This window comes from Zalophus californianus, chromosome 1, assembly GCF_009762305.2.
Source record: "Zalophus californianus isolate mZalCal1 chromosome 1, mZalCal1.pri.v2, whole genome shotgun sequence".
NCBI lineage: Eukaryota > Metazoa > Chordata > Mammalia > Carnivora > Otariidae > Zalophus > Zalophus californianus.
The window spans coordinates 55170886-55189883 of NC_045595.1; the positions used below are offsets into that span (position 1 = coordinate 55170886).

General features: G+C 52.7%; 1 protein-coding gene across 1 annotated transcript in view; it reads left to right on the forward strand.

The window, feature by feature from the left end:
* Nucleotides 1-306: 306 nt before the first annotated feature.
* GRIP2 (glutamate receptor interacting protein 2) overlaps nucleotides 307-18998 on the forward strand; it is a 97277-nt gene continuing 78585 nt past the window's right edge. Inside the window, exon 1 of the mRNA XM_027585058.2 lies at nucleotides 307-383. Coding sequence (XP_027440859.1) covers nucleotides 329-383 — 55 coding nt within the window. The 5' untranslated portion in view covers nucleotides 307-328. The remainder of the gene's footprint in view (nucleotides 384-18998) is intronic.

The following is an 18998-nucleotide window of genomic DNA, read 5'->3' on the forward strand; positions in this document are numbered from 1 at the left end:
GGCGAGAGCGCGCGGGCCCCGCGGGGTCCCCCTCCAGCCTGGCTCTCCGCGCCCGCCCGCCGCCCCGCCCCCCCGCCCCCCCGCGCCGGGGAAAGCGCGCGCTCTCGGGGAGCGTCGCTTCTCAGCCGCGGGCTCGCGAGCCGAGCGGAGCGCCGGGCGGCCCCCGACCCTCGGCGGCCGCCCATGCCCGGCGCGCCCCGGGCCCGCGGCCCTCCCCAGCGCTGCGCTGCACCGCCCAGCCCGGCGGGGGCGGGGTCGGGGTCGGGGCCGGGGCCGGGGCCGGGGCTGGGCTGGCGAGGCCGGGCCGGGCCGCAGGGCGGCCGCGGGGATGCGGGGCTGGCGGAGGAACCTCGCGCTCTGCCTGCAGCGGCTGCCGGACGAAGGTAGGACGCGGCCGCTGCCCAGGCCCGTGAGCACCGGCGCGGCGCGGGGCGCGGAGGGCGGACCCAGCGCCAAGCTGGCCGGGGGGCGCCGGCTGAGGGTCTCCGCGGGAGGTGAAGGGCCGGCGGCCGCGTCCGAGGCGCGGAGCTTGCGGGGGTCACCGCAGGACACGCGGTGCGGAGCGGAGCCTGGCCGGGGAAACCTGCGGGGGCGCTCCGCAGGGCGCGCGGAGGTGGGACCCGGGGCAGGGCGACCGCGGAAGGCTGGAGCGCAGCCTCTGAACCCTCGAGGGCGCAGCCCCGGACCCGCTCGCGAGTCCGGTTCCCGGAGCGAGCCCTGGCCGGCGCGGCCGCCACGTGCCTCCCGGCTCCCGGCGAGTTTGCCGGGGGTCGGAATGTGCGGGTGCTCTCGGCGGGGGACTTCGGATCCCGACGCTGCAGTCGCCGGGACCCAACTTTCCTTCGCACGTCCGGCAGCGGCCCCGTGCCGACCCCACGGGCTGCAGTTCGTCAAAGTTGCATAGACGCCGGAGGCGGGAGGGGGTGCGGGGGTGGGGGGTAGATTCGGCCGCACTGCCCCCGGCCCGGGCCTGGCCCTGCCGCAGCGCTGCGGCGCAGCCCCCTCCGCCCGGGCGCCTCCAGGGCTGCTCCACCCCAGTACCTGTTGTCGGAACCTCGGTGGCGGAGGGAGGAGGAAGGACCCGCGCCCAGGCCCTGCCACTGCTGAGGAAAGTTCGGATTCGGTGCTAGTTAGGAATTGCTAGAACTGTGAGTCAGAGAGTGAGGTGGGAATGGCAGCCGCCCACCCTCTGCTCACTTAGGGGGGCATAATGGCGGACTTACGGGCACCCCGGAGCCTCACATCTGCTCCCGTCTTTTAACCTTCACAGCCGCCCCCTCAGGAGGGCGCTGTCATTCTTTCCACTTTACAGGTGAGGACACGGAGCCTCGGAGAGAGGAAGCCTCCTGCCCAAGGTCACACGGCCAGTAGGTGGTAAAGCAGGGATAGGAACCTAAGTCTTCGTGACCAACAAGATTTTGGTGGTGTCCAGCACCCCCCTTCCTGTCTGCCCCCAGGTTGGGCCCGACTCAGTTCATAGGAAAGGATCCATTTCCAGCCAAGGCTAGAAGCTCCTGTGTGGGGCATGGGGGAGGGGAAGAGGAGGGTGACAGCAAGAACTCATCCCTGCTCCTCCTGCCCTGTCCCCAGGGTTAAGTCAGGTCTGTTAACTCTACCCCACTGTGGCCCTAGGTTCTGAGGACCTGGAAGCAGAGCTTGTGGAGAGTCTTGTTTAGACCCTCATCAGGCCTTAGCTGGTGCCGCAAGTCCCTGGCAGGCTGATAGCTCTGCCCAGCGGAGGGGCAGACCTTCCTCTCCTCCAACCTGAGTTGGTGCTGATGGGACAGCTATAGGGCCCAGAGGGTGTCGGGGTTTCCTTCCCTGGGGTTGAGGGAGGAGGAAGATGGATAAGGCTACCAACAAGGAGATCTTGGAGGAGTACCCCTGAGAAGAAAATCTTGCAGAGCCAGGTGCCCATGACCAACGTTCAGTCTGAGCTTGGCCCTTTAGAAAACGGGGCAACTCACCCACAGGCATGCTCTGTGATCTTGGACAGATCATTCCCTCTCTCTGAGGCTCACTTTCTGTATCTGTTAGGAGGGCCTAACGCTTGTCCTGTGGGGTTCCTAGGGGGATGAAATGAGGTCTTGGCCTTGGCATGGCACATAGCCCAGAGCAGGCCCTGAAGTGGGAGCTATGATGTCTTGGGACAGAGGATATTGCTCTCTTGCTCCTGATTCGCATTCCCCACCGTGTGTGTGTGTGTGTGTGTGTGTGTGTGTGTGTGTGTGTGTGGTGTGCATGGAGGCATGTGGGTGTCATGTTTGAGATCCATGCGGGTATCAGTGAGGCTCACATGTGACATGTATGAGGCATGTGGGTCTTGGGATACCTACAGTCATTTTGCCTGCCACTGGCCACATCTTTTGAGAGGAGGCCACTTCTCCCTTCGTCAATGCCAGGAAGTACCCAGCATTTGAGTTTTCCTTGGAAAATCTTACTTGAGATTGATCCTTGAGCTCAAGCACTAAATCAGAGGGTGGCTGGTGCATCCACCCGCGCTGGCAGGAAATTACTATTTTAAAAAGACAAAATCCCTGGCTTTCTCTGGGCCACAGGAACATTGGATCTCAAATGAGAGGCTTTGATATATGTGTCCAGCTTGATAAGAGGCTCATGGTGGGAGGTCAGTCAAGCCCAAGAGTGACAGAGAGAGACGCAGAGACAGGGATGTGGACCTGGCATCCTCAGCGAAGAGTCAGTGGGAGGGACGTTTTGAATAAAACCAGCTTACCTGCTTATTCTGTGGTATAATTTAAGGCCCTGGGGAAAGAAGACCAGACTCATGTCCTGGACTTAGGCCTCTCCACTTGCCAGCTCTGTGACCTTAGGCATACTACTTAATTCTTCTGGGCTTCAGGGTTTTTTTTTTTTTTTTTTTTTCCCAATCCATTAAGTGGGAAGTGTAACCTTGCAGGGTGGTCTTGAGGAATCAGTGTTAACAGATTCTAGAATAAAGCCTAGCACGTAGTAAATGCTCAAGAAATGCTAATCCTGCTCTTCCTGTCTTGATCTTTACATCTGCTTTAACTTCGTATTCGGAGAAATGAGCTGGTGCATTGGTCAGTGGAGTAGCTCAGGCCTCAGGGTGGATTTCTGGGTTATGAGCAGCCACCTTGAGGATCTCCAAAGCTAGGATGTGGGGGATCCAATTGGGTTGTGTCTTCCATGTGGCTACTTGAATCCACCATCTGGCCTTCCCCAAGGAGGTTGGCCAAAAGCGTGGTTATGCTCCCTGTTATGCTCCCCACCCACTTGCACAGCACACATGTCCAGATCACTCTGCAGTTTTTGGAACCTGAAGTCATAGTCATGTCCGTTGAAGAGAGACAGGGGCTGCCACTGGGATTGGGGAACTCTGATTCTAGCTTCATGATGCTTCTGAGTTTGTGTGTGCAGGCATGTGTGTGCGTGTGTGTGTGTGTGTGTGTGTATGTGTGTGTGTGACTTGTGTTCTAATGATATTCCACCTTGATGTCTGTGGTCCTCTAGACAGTGACACATTTTTTTTTCCCTCTTTACTGCAGTAAATGCTTCCAGAGGACTCCCCCGCGTGCCCCCACCGCCCCCAGGCTCTTGCTGGTTCCTGTGTGGGATCCAAAAAATGAAAGCCAGTCCTCAGCTTTGAGTTGCCCCCAGACCCTCAGATAACAAAAGTTCAAGGTGCCCAGTGCTTGGGGAATGTGAAGTTGAAGGCAGTAACAATTCTGAGTGGGCAGGCTGCTCAGAGGAGGGGGGCGCTGCAGCCCAGGGCAGGTCAGCTTTCCACTGGCAGATCCTTCCCATGGTGTGGCCTGATTAATTTTCCTCCTTATGCCAGTCCTTTCTGCTCTCTAATGGACTCTTGGAATGTGAGCCAGGAGGGTTAATAGAAGTCATCTCGTCTTATTAGAGAGATGGGGAAATACAGGAGCAGTGAGGAGGAAATGACTTTTTATTCATTCAACAAATATTTATTGGGCCCTGTTCTGGGGGCTGGGGATATGGCCATGAACGAGGCAAAGACCTTGTTGTAACAGACTTCACGTTCTAGGGAGGGGAGACGGGGGACAAGGAAATATAAGTAGGAATGGGACAGTTCTAGAGTCACGAGTGAGATGAAGGCAACAGAAGAGCAGAGGGCAATGTTGTGGGGGAGTCGCAGGGGAGGGAACTTCTCCAGATAGGGTAGCCAAGGGTGTCAGGGAAAGCCTCTCTGAAAGGTGACTTTTGAGCTGAGACTAAAGAGCAGGGAGGCTCAGGCCTGCCAAGAGCAGAAGGCAGAGCTAGTAGGCGAGGGAATAGCAAGTCCCAAGAAAAGCCCTGGTCTGTAGGGCGTAGTGTGGAGAGGACCAATTTAACCTGTTGGAGGAAGAGCAAGGAGCGAGGGAGAGTAATGAGCAATGAGGCTGGAGGAGGCAGATCATGAAAGGCCAGGTCACCACAGGAGAAGGAGCGTGGATCTTATTCCGTGTTGGGCACCTTTGGAAGTCTTGACCAAGGACATGGGCTGGCTCCGAACATGAGCAAGGTTTTGAGTGATGGAGATGGCAGTGGGGAGAGGCACGCCAGGCAGAGGAATGGCATGAGTAAAGGAGCGGAGGTGGGAAAGCTGTAGGGGCTGAGGCTGCCAGACAGGCGGGGACCAGAGGCATTGAACGCCGCTCCCGGGAGCTGTCTAGGGTTCTGACAGGCACATCTGGTGTTCCTGCAATTATGGATTTGTGTGTGTGTGTGTGTGTGTGTGTGTGTGTGTGTGTGTGTGTGTGTGTGTGTGTGTGTGTCCGTGGTACCCAGCTAGCTGATGTGTCCCTGTGCCGGTTACCTAGGAGACTGCGGGAAGACGATGGGGCAGGATCTGATTGGCTACTCACTCCCGCTGCTCATCTCTCTGCCAGAATAGCAGGCAGAGGTTACAAATGGTCCATGCGGGCATGCCAAGCGCTGGAAGGGGAGCTTGCGAATGTTCGTTGCCCTGAGTCCTGTGTGTATGTGTGTGTGTGCGTGCACACGAATGTGTGTGTGGTTGCCAGTGCATGTGTGTGCCCGCCTTGAACAAAGCGGCCGCATCTGGAGCTAATGTGCTTCCTGCTGTGAAACATCTGCTCGTTGCCTTAAATCAGGTAGTGGGGGCCCAGATAAATTTAAGAAGAACCAGCCAGACTTGGGAAAGGTTCTTTTGTTTGGTTTTAATAACTGCAATGTCAACCTTGGAGCCGATTTTCAACGTTTCCCTGTATCTCTAAAAATGCAAATAAAGCTTTGAGTGGTGGAAGTTATGTCCCGCGACACGGACTGTGATGTCAGTTGGCAGAATCGCCTCCCCCACCCCAGCGCAGAAGGTTGGTAGAAGACTGTAGGTCTGTTTTTTCCTCCCCTCTCCTTCTTTAGAACAGCAACGCCCTCTGGTTCTTCTACCTTGTGGGTAAAGGGACAAGGAATCCACACTTGAATTTTGCTTAGGAAGGGGACAAACAAGCAAAACCCACCAAAGTGTTTCCTTTGCAGTTGGTTTTCTAAAGCAGCAGCAACCAGGGTGGCTTGGGAAAAAAAACAAAACATGGCAACAACAACAACAGCCAGGGCTGGAGAAGCTTCAGCATTCTTAGTCTCTCTTGCCCCACTCCTGCCTCCCACTGTGCAGGGCTTGGCAGATGAGGCAGCTGGTGAGAAAGGAAATGAGGATTTCCCCGCTCCCACCCTTGGTTTCTCTGTCCTGTGCTCAAGTTTTGATGATCCATGTATGATGGGCCTCCTCTGCCTCTTTGTCATTGGAAACAAAAACATCATCCTGTTTCCCATTGGAGACAAATCGTACCATGTCTTCCATTCATTGTCTCCATTTGCCCTGTCTCTCTCCCCCCACTGGTCAGAGGTATTTTATCTGAAACATGCATCAGGGTGTGGTTTCCATCTGTTTATACATTCGTCATGTGCTCCATTACTTACAGGAGGGGTCTCACACTTAACCTGCCTAAAGGGGCAAGGCAAGTGACCCAAAAGATGAGTGAAGAAGGCCCCAGGGCCTTTGCACTTGCTGTTCCCTCTGCTGGGTTGGTCTTACAGGTACACGATTCACTCACTTCATTTAGATCTATGCAACTGTCTCCTCCTCGGAGAGGCCTTCCCTGACCCTCCTGTCTAAAATGGAAGCTTTTGAGCCCCATAACTTTCTTTTTCTTTCCAGTGTTTTGCAGTGCCTGACCTTATGTTATATCCTTGTTTGTTGCCCTCCTCTCTCACTAGTATGCGAGTGCCATGAGGGCTGTGGCTGTGTCTTTCTTATTCTCCATTTTATCCCCAGTAACCAGTACATTGCCTGACACATAGTAGTTGCTCAGTAAATATTTGTGGATGAAGGGAGTGAAATGGGTCTGGGGGACAGAGAATATAGACTTTATAGGAGCTCTGGCTCAGCATCACAGGTCTGATTTTTCTAGAGAAGCTAAAAACCCACAGTTTTACATGCCACCTCCCAACTCCAGAATGTTAAACAGCAATCCATATGAAGATCCCGAGGGTCAAGCAGCGTTCCTTTTGGAGTTGGAGGCCTCTGGTATTCAAGGCCCTTTGCCATCTGGCTGCAGTAACCTTTCTAACCTCCTTAGTCATGCACAGACCTTGTTCTGCCCCACCTCCGAGCCTTTGCTCGGGCTGCCACTCTGCCTGGAGTGCCTCTCCTTCACCCTCTCCTCCACCTGGCAAAGTATTGTTTCCTCTGGTTCCAACCCCAGGCCAGGCCAAGGGGCAGGTTCCTGTTTTTCCCCTCCTCCCAACATGGCAGATTGAGGACCTCCCACCATGTTTCTGTGCTGGCCCCTTTCCTTTTGGATCATAACTCTGTCTCCTCATCTGTCTCCTCTACTACACACAGAGCTCCAGGGGCAGAAGCCCTGTCTAGGCCATCTGTTGGTCTGCAGCTTATGGGCCAGCATACAGTAGGTGCCCACTAAGTGAGTGGTACATGAAATAGAGGAAGGAAGGGGAAGAACACACCTTTCTGAGCATCTCCTGTGAAAGGGGCCCTGGGCTGACCATGTTCGCATCCTTCGCTCACAGTGGCCTAGTGACGAGGATGTTGGGGCTCAGAGAGGCTGTGACTTGGCCTGAGATGCTGGTGTGCATGGGGGCTCCCCATTGAACAGAACAGCCTCTCCCTGCTTGCTGTGGAGTCCCCGCGTCATTCCATTCTTTTTTTTTTTTTAAGATTTTATTTATTTATTCGAGAGAGAGAGAAAGGCAGAGCAGGGAGTCTCGGATGTGGGGCTCGATCCCAGGACCCCAAGATCATGACCTGAGCTGAAGGCAGATAGATGCTTAGCCAACTGAGCCACCCAGGTGCCCCTCATTCCATTCTCCAAACAAACCTTTGTGCTTTGCCTTTCTGAGCTTCACTTTTCTCCTCTATAAAATGGGAGCATTACCAGCCTCCAGGAGATCTGTTGTGAGGTTCCAGAGGTGACAGATGGGGGAGGGCTTTGCCAGTTGTGCAGTGGGGTGCGCTCGTGGGGCAGCCACTGACACGGTGAGGGCAGTGCCCAGTTACTCACTGAGCAGGACATGGCTCGCCTGTGTGTTCGAGCATCCTGAGGAGATACTTATTCTTCTTTTCATTTATTCTTTCATTCTGCAATTATTAAGCCCCTACTACATGCCAGCTACTTCTCTTATACCCTTTTGTCTTATATTCCCGGAAACCTGACCCTGTGTAGGTCTTGCTGTCTCCATCTCACAATTGGGAACCTGAGGCACAGAGAGGTTAAGTCACTTGCCCAAGGATGCACTGCTAGGAAGTGGCAAAGCAGGATTTTTTTACCCCAGGAATGTCTTTCTCCCAAACAAGGGCTCTTTCTGTGACCCCAGGCTGCTGCCTTTGGAATTCTGGTTCCAGGAATCACAAGCAATGGGGCACTCAGGGAAGGGGTGTGGAATTCTATCTGGCATTGGGTAAGTGGTGCTGACCTCTGACCGGGGTTTTAAAGAGCAAGGGTGAGTGGCCGGGAAGAGAAGGGCACTTAAGGCCGAGAGATCAGTGTGTGCAAAAGCACAGAGTTGAGAAGGACCTGGTGTGACCACAGTTGTGCAGCGTGGCCAGCCTGTTGGCTGGTTGTGCTATGTGTGTGTGTGTGGGGGGGAGGGTAGGCACGATTCTGGCTGTGGACAGATTGTGAGGGTAGAGATGGCCACACCCTGGTCACAAATGGGGCTTGCTTGACTCTGACAGTGGTGTAAAGAAATTGGTTGTGTCATTAAATTTTGAGTGTGTGTGTGTGTGTGTGTGTGTGTGTGTGTTGGGGGGGTGGAATTTGACATAGAGAAATAGATCTGCAGCTTTCTTCAGAGGATCTGGTAGCCCTGGGCTTACATTTCTGCTGTCCCTTGTGGGCTGGGGGTGTACTTGCCATGCTCCCCGTCCCCCCACCGATGCATTTGCTCACTTGCTCAGCCTTAGTGGTGTTTGTGTTTGAGACCTTGAACTCACCCACTAAAGGAGTTTGAACTTCGTCATCTTCAGGCAGCTGAAGGGTTTTTAAGCAGGAGGGTGGCATGTTCAGGAAGCTACTGCTGGCTGCTGGGGCATGGGAGGCAAGGTGAGGCAGGGAGACCCCCAAAATGACCATGCTAGGAGGGTCTGCTCTGCACTGCGGGGTGCCTTATTCACGCTGTCTCTACTGCCCCTAACAACCCTGCAAGATCAGGTTATCAGCCTTATCAGAGGAAATAGAAGCTACAAAAGTAGATGCCATCAAAGAGAGGATTGAAAAATTGGACTACATAAAAATGTAGAAGTTATATATGACCAAAGGCACTGTTCACGAGGTTCCAAGACAAGCCACGGATCAGGAGGGAGAGTATTTACAGCATACATCACAGGTAAAGACTAATACCCAGTGTATATATGAGGATCTGCTGCAAATCAATAAGAAAAATACACAGTCTAGAAGCAATGTCATGGATTCAAGCAGGAGGTTACTAGAAGATACACAAATGGCCAGAAAGTGAAGGAGAAGACAGACGACCTCAACATTTTAGGGGATTATTCTATTAGCATGAGGAAAATCCTCAGAGAAACAACAGGTCAGTATCAATTTTAAGGGGAAGTTAAAAAAAATCTGTAGCATCTAGTGTTGGTGAGATCATGGGGGCCGCCGAAGCTGACCTGCAGGAAGGGGAGGCATATAGGGGGGCAGTGTGACAAGTTATCTGGCAGTTTGGAAAGCACTTACGCCCTTTGACCCAGCGATTCCTTTTCTAAGTAAAAGTATGCTAAATATTTTCTAGTCTGCAGAAGAAAATCTAGCACAGACGCATAAGGCATTGTGGACAGAAACATTCGCTGCAGTGTTAATGGAGGGGGGGAAAAGGAAAGAAACCAACTGTCTATCAGGGGCAGACTGGCATGAGAACACAAGGGTCACGTGGCTCAGATGAAAAACTTCCGACCCCCTCCGTGGTCTTTCTCGAACCTCTGCTCCCGTTTGCTGAGTCCCCACCCCTTCTGTGGAAGGGGACGCCGTCACCACCCGTTCCTAGCACTGTGCATACATACCCTTTCCCTTCCTTTTACACAAATAGCGGCATAATGTCATGTCCTTCTGCACCTTGCTCTTTTATCGTAAGATCTGTTGTCCCTAAAGAGGAGCGATTAAAACATTTGTACTTTTTGGGGGCGCCTGGGTGGCTCAGTCGTTAAGCGTCTGCCTTTGGCTCAGGTCACGATCCCGGGGTCCTGGGATCGAGCCCCGCATCAGGCTCCCTGCTCCGCGGGAAGCCTGCTTCTCCCTCTCCCACTCCCCCTGCTTGTGTTCCTTCTCTCGCTGTGTCTCTCTCTGTCAAATAAATAAATAAAATCTTAAAAACAAAAAACAAAAAACATTTGTACTTTTTGGGGCACCTGGGTGGCTCCGTTGGTTGAGCGTCTGCCTTCGGCTCAGGTTGTGGTCCCGGGATGGGATCCTGGGATCGAGTCCCATATCGGGCTCCCTGCTCAGCAGGAAGCCTGCTTCTACCTCTCCCGCTCCCCCTGCTTGTGTTCCCTCTCTTGCTGTGTCTCTCTCTGTCAAATAAATAAATGAAATCTTAAAAAAAATTTTTGTACTTTTTGAGGAGCAACATAAGACCCCAAGTTGAGAAATTGATGGTTCTCAGTACCCAGTGCCACACGGCTTTCCAAAATGGCTGCTCAGATTTGTATTCCCCTTTGGGATTCGTGTAATTTTACAAAAGAGGAAAAAAGATTTGAGGTTGGTTTGCTTGTTCAAGGTCCCAGGGCTAGATGGTGGCTTTGGTTTGGCCTGTGACCCGTCTGTTCCACAGGGTGCAGAGTGCAAGCCCAGAGCAGGGGGACGTGGGTGACAGTGGACAGATGTGGAGGGCCGGGCCTGGATGACACTCAGAGTTTCCTGACTGGGATTCCTCCTGGCCTGGGGCGTTACGCTGGTGCCTTTCACTGAGCTAGGGGAGAGGCAGGGGTGGATTGTAGGGGGCTGAGGCTCCTGGATAGATAGCCCTGGGAGCTGGCAGCCCAGCTGGGGAACCCCATGGAGGGGTGCCCTTCGCCATTTTTCAACTGTGTGAACAAATGCTTCCCCTCTCTAGTCCAGCAAGGATAATTTATCCTAGGCTGGAAGATGAATTCTCCCAGGAAGCTTCACTGCCAGAGACCCGGGAGCTTCAAGTTTACTGCTTGCCTTCTGTGCTGATGGAACTGGGCCTCAAGATTTATGTCTGGGGGTTCGTGGGCAGTTGGCTGTGGTTGGCAGGAGTCCTAAGAGTCCCCTAGGACTGCCTAGGCAGGATGGGGACAGCTGTATTTTATGGTGAGACTGGGCCCCAGGAGAGTGTATATCAGTGTGGCCTCCTGGCTTCCCAGGAGAGGCTGCTTCCCTCAAGTGGGTGGGAAGGGGCTCAAGGGGATGATGCCTGAGGACAGCAGAGGGCACCCTCCCTCAGAAGCCACTTGGTCCAGCTCCCTCAGGTTCTAGGCGGGGAGACTGTGTCCAGAGAGAGGGAGAGCACAAGTTCCATGGGAGGTCAGGGTTCCTTAGACCCAAGGAGCCAGACTTTGGTTTGAGTGGTTTTCTTTTGGCTGTTTTGTTTCTTTCAGAGATAAACCAGCTCAAACCCCAGATGTCCCTCTGAACTACTCTCAACTGACCTCAGGGGTCTCCACCATCCAGGAGCCCACAGACTCAGGTGGTGGTCTCCAGAGTGGGGTGGGGGTGCCTCACCCAGGACAGGCTCTTGGGGAAAGAGATGGAAAAAAAAGTATTAAGAGCTTTAGTAGCATTTGTTTTCTAACACATTTTAGTTTTTTCTAGTTTTGCTCATATTTATAATGTGAGTGATACATAGACGTGGTAACACATGGGTAAGTCATAAATAATATGTGTGTGTTATTGCAGAGGAATGCACGGACATTTTTATACACGTGGGGTACAAGATCAAAAGGGTTTGAGGACCAGTCCCTGCCCACCTGTTGGACTATAGTAGTTGGAAGGACCCTGGGATCCTGGGCTGGGACCTCTCTTGCTTAGAGGGCAGAGGGCAACATTTACTGAACATCTACTAAGTGCTGGGCACGGGTGCACCCTTTTCTATCAAGGCTTGGATTCTACCGTAACAATGGGGGTGGTTAATGCCATTTTACAGACTGGGAGACTGAGGCCAAAAGAGGAGAAGAGATTTGCCCCACTTCGTGCCCGAGCTAGGACTCATTTCTCAGCCCTCCTGTTGACCAGTTTTACGGTTCATCCTTTTTCTGTTTCCAGTTAAAAAAAGATAACACTTGTAAAGTGTTTGTTGGGTGTTTAAACTATTTTAAATAATTAAACACAACAATATCAGTAAAAAAAAAAAAAGACATTGCAATGTCCCTCCTTCTCCATACAGCACATTAGTACACATTTTTCTGCCCTCTTGTCATTAAAAAGAGTATCCTTTAAAAAAAAAAAAGGTTTCATTTTATTTATTTGAGAGAGAGAGAGAGAGAGCTAGCACAAGCAGGGGGAGGGGCTGAGGGAGAGGGCGAGAGAATCTCAAGTAGACTCCATGTCCAGTGCGGAGCCTGATACAGGGCTAGATCTCACGGCCTGAAATCATGATCTGAGCTGAAATCAAGAGTTAGACGCTGAACCGACTGAGCCACCCAGGAGCCCCAAGAGTATCCTTTTATATCAGGTTACTTTCTCTCTGATTAAGTATGCAGTTATTGTTAAATGCAGACCATTTTGGAAAGAAAGAAGAAGAAAATTAAAATCATCCTCCATCAACGCACCATCCAGGGACAGTTTGGGTTGCATTTCCTTCCAGTCTCTTTTCCCACTGTCTATTTTTGTTGAGATCATGTGCTGTATACCATTTTATGGGTTTTTTTTTTTCTTTGCTTGGTTTTATAGGACCAGCTGCAGAATTCCCCCTGGGGTGTCTGTACCAGGCAGAGTTTATTTACTTGCTCCCCTACGGTTGGGTAGCCAGATTGTTTCCAGCATTTTGCTGTTATAAATGAGGCTGCAGTAAGACTCAGCTTTCCTGTGATCGTCATCAGCCATGATATAATTCTGCATGGGCTTTCCCCCCCTGCAGATGTTATTTATTTCTTACACTTGTCATTGTTAATGGCTGTGTAATCTCCTGAAGTGTTGCTGTTCCTCACATTCCAGGCCATTTCCCCTTCTCCGTATCCCACCAGACTTCCCCACTCCCTCTGGGAAGCTACCCCCTCCCCTAGCCCCTCCCCCACCCCAGCACCTTCCATGCAGGGAGCCAACCTCCAGTGGGGACGGGAGGGCTGTCATCATCTTGCCCAGACCCCAGGCATTTGCTGCTTTCCTCCTGCCCTTGTCCTGGCCCTGGCATTCAGACCCTGTGTAGCTTGATTCCTTCCTTTCTCCTTTCATTCTGTGGTTGTTTAACTCTGACCTACCACGTGCCAGCCAGGGTTCTAAATGCTGGGACATAGTAGTAAGCGAGATAGTCTTTGTCCTTATGGAACGGGGGAGACAGGCCATGAACTGGTGGAGAAACAAATAAGAGAATAAATAAGAGTCCACAGGGGAAAGTGCTACCCCTGTGACAAGAAAAGGGGCTGAGGTGAAAGAGGGTGATGGGCGGTCAGGGAGGGCCTTCTGGAGGAGGTGACATGTGTGCTGGGACCAGTTAAGGGAGGAGCTGGGAGAGGAGGATTCCAGGCGGATGGCCCGGCAGAGGCAAAGGCCCTGGGCACACTGCATGTTTGAGGACTGGGGGCCAGTGTGGCCATAGTGTGGTGCGGGAGCGGGAGAGTGGAATGGGGTGCGGCCGGCAGGCCCAGCAGGTGGAGGGGAGGAGTTTGGGTCTCTTTTGAGAGTTGTGGGAAACCTTCGCAGTGCCCGGCACACAGTAGGTGCCTGGTTGAACTAGCTGCTCTTACTGCTGCTCTCTCTTCATGAAGAAAGTCAAGAGGTGAAACTTGCTTGCTCCAGAATGCCCCGTGGCTGCTGCCTGACCTCCTTGAGGTCTGACCTCAATCCTTGCTGCGGCTCACACTTGTTCCCTCTGGCAGTGGCCCTAGGACAGGCTGGCTCTGCGCATCAGGAGTCCCCCCCCCACCTCACTGGGCCCCAGAGTTGGGGGTCCGTTGGGCCCCTCTTTGCTCTGAACTATCTTTCTGTGTGAAATGGGCTGATTCTGCCTCCTGGGGCTATTAGGAGGTTTTGCCTGTGCCTAGTAGGGGCTTACTAACGTCAGCTCTGAAGATACGAAATCAAACACCTTAAGAAATAATATTTTACCTAGAAATCTCTATGGTGTTTGCATGAAGGGGTGTGTGAGCACCCCGCAGAAGCTCTGGCCCTGCAAGCTCCCTGGAGGGAGGTGGTCAGTGGCCCCTCGGGGAAAATCAAAAGCAATTGCATCAGATTCTGCACTTAATTTAATGAAAAGGCCCTGCAGGGAGGCAAAGGCAGTGAGGCAGGGCTTGTGGGCCTGGGCAGGAGCGATTCCGGGGAGATTTATGATGCTTCATAAAAGGATTCAGATCTAGGCTGAGCTTGGGAGGTGCTGGGCTCCGTGCTCTGGGCTGTCTCCGCGACCTGGGAGGCTGACGGTCTGAGGCTCGTGATGGCCACGACTGCTGTGTGACCCTGGGCAAGTCACGGCCCCTCTCTGGTTTTTGTAGCACCATTTGGCATTCTGGGTTCCTTCCTCCCCCAGGGTCCTTGACCCTAGCCCACTCCCTGCCTCCCACCAGACCTGCGTTTTACAAGCCTTTCCACACCCGTGAGATGCTCTTCCTCACAGCCTGCGTCCTTCCCTGCCCAGTTGTTTTTCCATTTTACAGAGGAGAAAACCGAGGCTCTGAGAAGTTCCCTGGTGTTCCCAGAGTCACACAGCAGGCCTAGGGCAGGGGTGGGGTCTGTCTGGGCCCTTCAGCAGGGGAGTCGGGAGCGTTGGTGGTGGTGGGCTTGAAGGCCACTCAGGATTGGCGGCAATTTGATTCTCCACACAGCCCTGTGTGGAGTCTGTCCTGTTGTGTTTTACTTTCCCATCCAATAGAGAGGGGTCAGGAGGGTTAAGGGACCAGCGTGGGCCCCAGGGCAACCGGCGCCAGAGCCGGGGACGTAGTCACCTCCTGGTCTGGCCTTTCTCCCCTGCACACTATGGAACTCTTTGGCGCTCCCCGGGCTTGAGCTCAGCCTCTCTGCTCACTTGCTGTGTGACCCTAGGCAAGTGACCTAATGTCTCTGAGCCTCCTTGTCTCCATCTATAAAATGAGGATGACAATATGCCCACCTCCCAGGCTTGCTGAGGGGGCTAGTGGGGATCAGCTATCGGTAAATGGCGTACAAAAGTACCCCATGTCCTTTTTCTCTGAAAAATTGTAATTCCAGGGCTGCTCCGACCCTGGAGAAAATCATACTAGAAAAGAGCCCATTCTTTGCCAGGACCAGGGCTTTGCTGGTATGGCCCCTCCCGAGGCGGCAGAGGGAGGGAAGAAACTTACCGTAGGCTGGTGGTTGCAGATGGCAGGCAGCTAATTTATTTACCTCTTCCTAATAAATATGCACGACACATAAATAAAATATCGTACTTGTACTGCTCCTCCCGGATCCAGCCAGGCAGTGACAGTCGGCAGTGTAGCTCTGAAGCAGGATCTGTGTGCGTGTGGAGTCTGGTGAGCGGGTTAATGAGCTGATGATTCCTTCTTTAACCTAATTTCTTGTCACAGATCCAGCAGCACTGAGTTCCCCATTCTGGAGGTGCTGGGCTTCCCCCTCCAGACCTTCCAGCCAGGCCCTGACACCTTTGGCTTCCCTTGAGCAGGGCAAGATTGGACTGGACTGTTCCAGGAGGTAGTGAGCTCCCTGTCAAGGCTGCTGTCAAAAGGGTTCCTGTTCTGTGGGGGGCATTTGGACTCGGGTACTCTCAGGACATCTCTGGAGATGGCTTGACCACGGTGGGGGGCCTAGTTTTTCCAGTTCGTGCACTGGCACCTTGGCAAGGGTCCCTGCCTCCACACCATCCCTGCTGTAGTCCGTTCTCCCTGGCGCCTCTGACCCAGCTCATCTGGGGGCCAGGAAATCCAGTTCTAAGACAGAGTCCTGATTTCCTGGAACTGCCACCCCCAGGGCTGTAGGAAAACCAAGAGTGGGGCAGGAGGGCAGGGCCAGCCTATGCAGTCAGAAGGACCGGGTTCCACTCCTGCTCCGCCATGTTTTCGGAGACCTTGGACAAGCTACCTCGCTTCTCTGAGTCTCATCTGTGAAATGGGCATGGTGTTGACTTTTACCTGACAGGGTTGTTGTGAGGCTCGTTTGTTCATTCACTTGGCAAATGTTTACTGAGCAGCTGCTAGGTGCCAGGCACTGCCTCAGGCCCTGAGGATATAGTGGTGAATAAGACAGAGTAGTACCTTGGATGGATCTTACATTCTGTGTGCAAGCCAGCCAAGCACCATGTCAGCAGATAGTAGATGTGCGCTCTAACAATGGTCATGGAATGAAAATCAGTGAAGCAGAGTCGGGTCACCGAGATGGTGGAAATGCTTTCTCAGTTGCAGTGCTCAGGGAAGACTTCTCTGGGGAGGTGATATTTGAGCATGCACTTGAATGAGGAGAAGGAGCCAGCTCTGCAAAGAACTGCCCAGGCAGAGGGAATGGCACACACAATGGCCCTGAGGTGCAGACAAGTCTGGCATGTTCGGGGAAGGCCGGGGCAGCAGGAGGAGTGAGATGAAGCAGGTGACACATCTGGCACAGGGCTTGGCATAGGGCAAATACTTGTTGGCTCTGTCTTCCTCCTTCCCACTGCCCTCCTGCTTCTTTGCTCTCCCTGGCCTGCGCTTGAATACTCCATGTAATCTAGATGTGAGGGTCAGAGATTCCTATAATGTCCAAGCTGGAAGAACTTCATAATTTGTCCAAAGACCTCTCTTGGACCCATCCCAAACAAACCTAAGTCCCATGAGTAGCCTATTGTCTCTGGGCCCAACCTGTAGCCATATTTAGCATATATAGTCTCCAAAGGACTCATAGCCTAAATATACAAAGAGCTCCTATAAATCAACAAGAAAAAAACCCCAGACAACCCAGTAGCAAACTGGGCAAGAGACTTGAGTAGGTGCTTCACAAAGGGGATCCCCATGATCAGTGAACATATGAAAAGGTGCTCAACAGCATCTCACAAAGGGAAGGGGAAATTAAAACTACAGGGAGATACCCACCAGAACGGCTGACATTAAAAAGACTGACAATACTGAGTGTTCGCGTGGAGGTGGAATAGCAGGACTTTCATGCACTGAGAGTGGGAGTGTAAATGTCACTTTACTAAAGATTCCCTGGAGAGACAAGGAGCAGCTTACATCACACCCCACAGAGCAACATGGCGTCACTTTCACCCGGCCATCCACTCTTCTCTCTTCCAGCCTGTCCCCTGGCAGCCCGGCTGGTGGGTCCCTTCCCCCACGCCTTCTCCCTTCCCTTCACAGCCTTTCCTCTGTAGCCCTGCTCATCAGCTTTGCTTCCAAGCTTGCACACCAGTGTCCAAAACAGAAGCCAGGCTCTTTCTCAAGCCTGCTTTAGGAGGTGGTACCAGGTTATAAAGTACAGAAACCCAACCCCAACTGGCCCAAGCCAGGGAGAGACCTTAAATGGCTCACATCAGCTTCAGGAAGAGTTGAATCCAGGGGATCAAAGGATGACATCACAGCTTGGTCTTTCCATTCCTTGCCTCTTTTTCTCTGTTCTGCTGGTTTTGCCCCAGACTCCTATTATTTTACACTCTGATGGGGAAAGAGTGTACAGATAGCTCTAGCCTGGGGCTGTGTCCTATTGGACAGTATTGGGTCACATATTCTGTTCCTTAGCCAGTCTCTGTGGCCTAGAGAATGGCTTGCTCCTATTGGCTAAACCTGGCTGTGACCCCCTTGGAAGCAAGGTCAGCCCCATGGAGTACATGGACAGAGGGTGGAGGAGGGCGTCTCCCCACCCAGAGCAAAATCAGGGTGTTGTTACCGGAAGGAGGTCTGGATGTTGGATGGGTAGAAACAATTGATGTCCACTATGGGCACCTCCATTCACTTGGATGAGGAGAGTGGGCTCAGAGTTTTATCAGTCAGGGTTCCCCAGAGAACCAGAACCAGTAGGAGATCTATGTATCTATGTATCTATCTATTGAAATAAAGAGATTTTAGTTTAAAGAATTGGTTCATGTGATTGTGGGGCTGGCATGGAGAAATCTGTAGTGCAGCTTGGGTAGGCTAGAAACTCAAGCAGGGTTTCCATTCTGAAGTCTTAAAGCAGAATTCTCTTTCTTCTTGGGGGAACCTCTGTCTTTGCTCTTAAGACCTTCAACTGATTGGACAAAGCCCACCCACAATACGGAGAGTAATCTGTTTCACCCAAAGTCAACTGACTGTCAGTGTTAATCATATCTACAAAAGTACCTTCACAGCAACTTCTAGACTGGTGTTTGATGAAACAGCTGGGTACCATAGCCTAACCAACTAGGCACATAAAATGAGTAATCACAGAGCAACAAAGGTGTGTATTTAAGTAAGTATTATATGATAATGTAAAAGTGTGTTTGTCCCCTTCCCAGCTAAGTCTGGGAGAACCACTCAGGGAAGGACAGGAGAGGCCACATGGCCTCAGCACAGGGAGAGGGGAGGAGAACCTGGGGACACCAGGACCTGGGTGCGGTTTTCACTCACTATCATGGAGTGTTCGCTCAGCATCTGCTCTAGGAGGTGGAGCTCAGGGTTGGCCAGACCAAGCCTCTGTCCTGCAGAGTCCCCAGGCTGGCGGGGAGGCAGCTCTGGCATCCAGCATGAAGTTTCATGGTGGGGTTGGCAGCTCTCCCAGCACCCTGGCACGAGGTGATTTAGCCATCAGCCGCTGTGCTGAAAGCAGGGGGCCTGCTGGTCACTGATGGAAGAATCACAGTAATTAGCGACAGAGAAACTGTTATGCAGGCAAAGGACAGGCCTGCCCCACTTCCCAGTCTGGAACTGACCACAGCCCAGGGGAATGGTGTGGAAGAGCATGGGGTTCTGACCACCTCTGCCATTGCAGAGTTGTGAGTCGTGGGAGCTTCTCCCTTCTTGGCACTGGTCTCCCCATCAGTGGTATCCTGGAGAAGTCCACGTTTGATGAGGGCCAGTCGCATGCCTGGTGTTCAGCCCAGAGCTGGGAGTTTTGCTGACTTTGAATCAGATGACTATTCTGGAAGCTGAGACTCCAGAAGGGAAACCACTCCTTTGCCCCAGGTTGCACAGTGGATTGGGGAAAGTGGGAGGCTGAATTCCAGCCCCAGTCAGCCTGGCTCTAGAGCCACGGCATTCTTACGATCACAGGGGAAGGAATCCCAACAGAATGTGCAGGCTGGGCTCTTGTTTTCGGTACCACCCATAGAAATAATGACTCATAAAGTACTCTCCAGTCTGACAGAGTTCCTGCATGTCCATTGCTATGTGAGATCTCATCACAGACCAGCTCTGGAAAGTTTGCGAGAAGGTTGTCTCAGGAGTATTGAAAAAACAA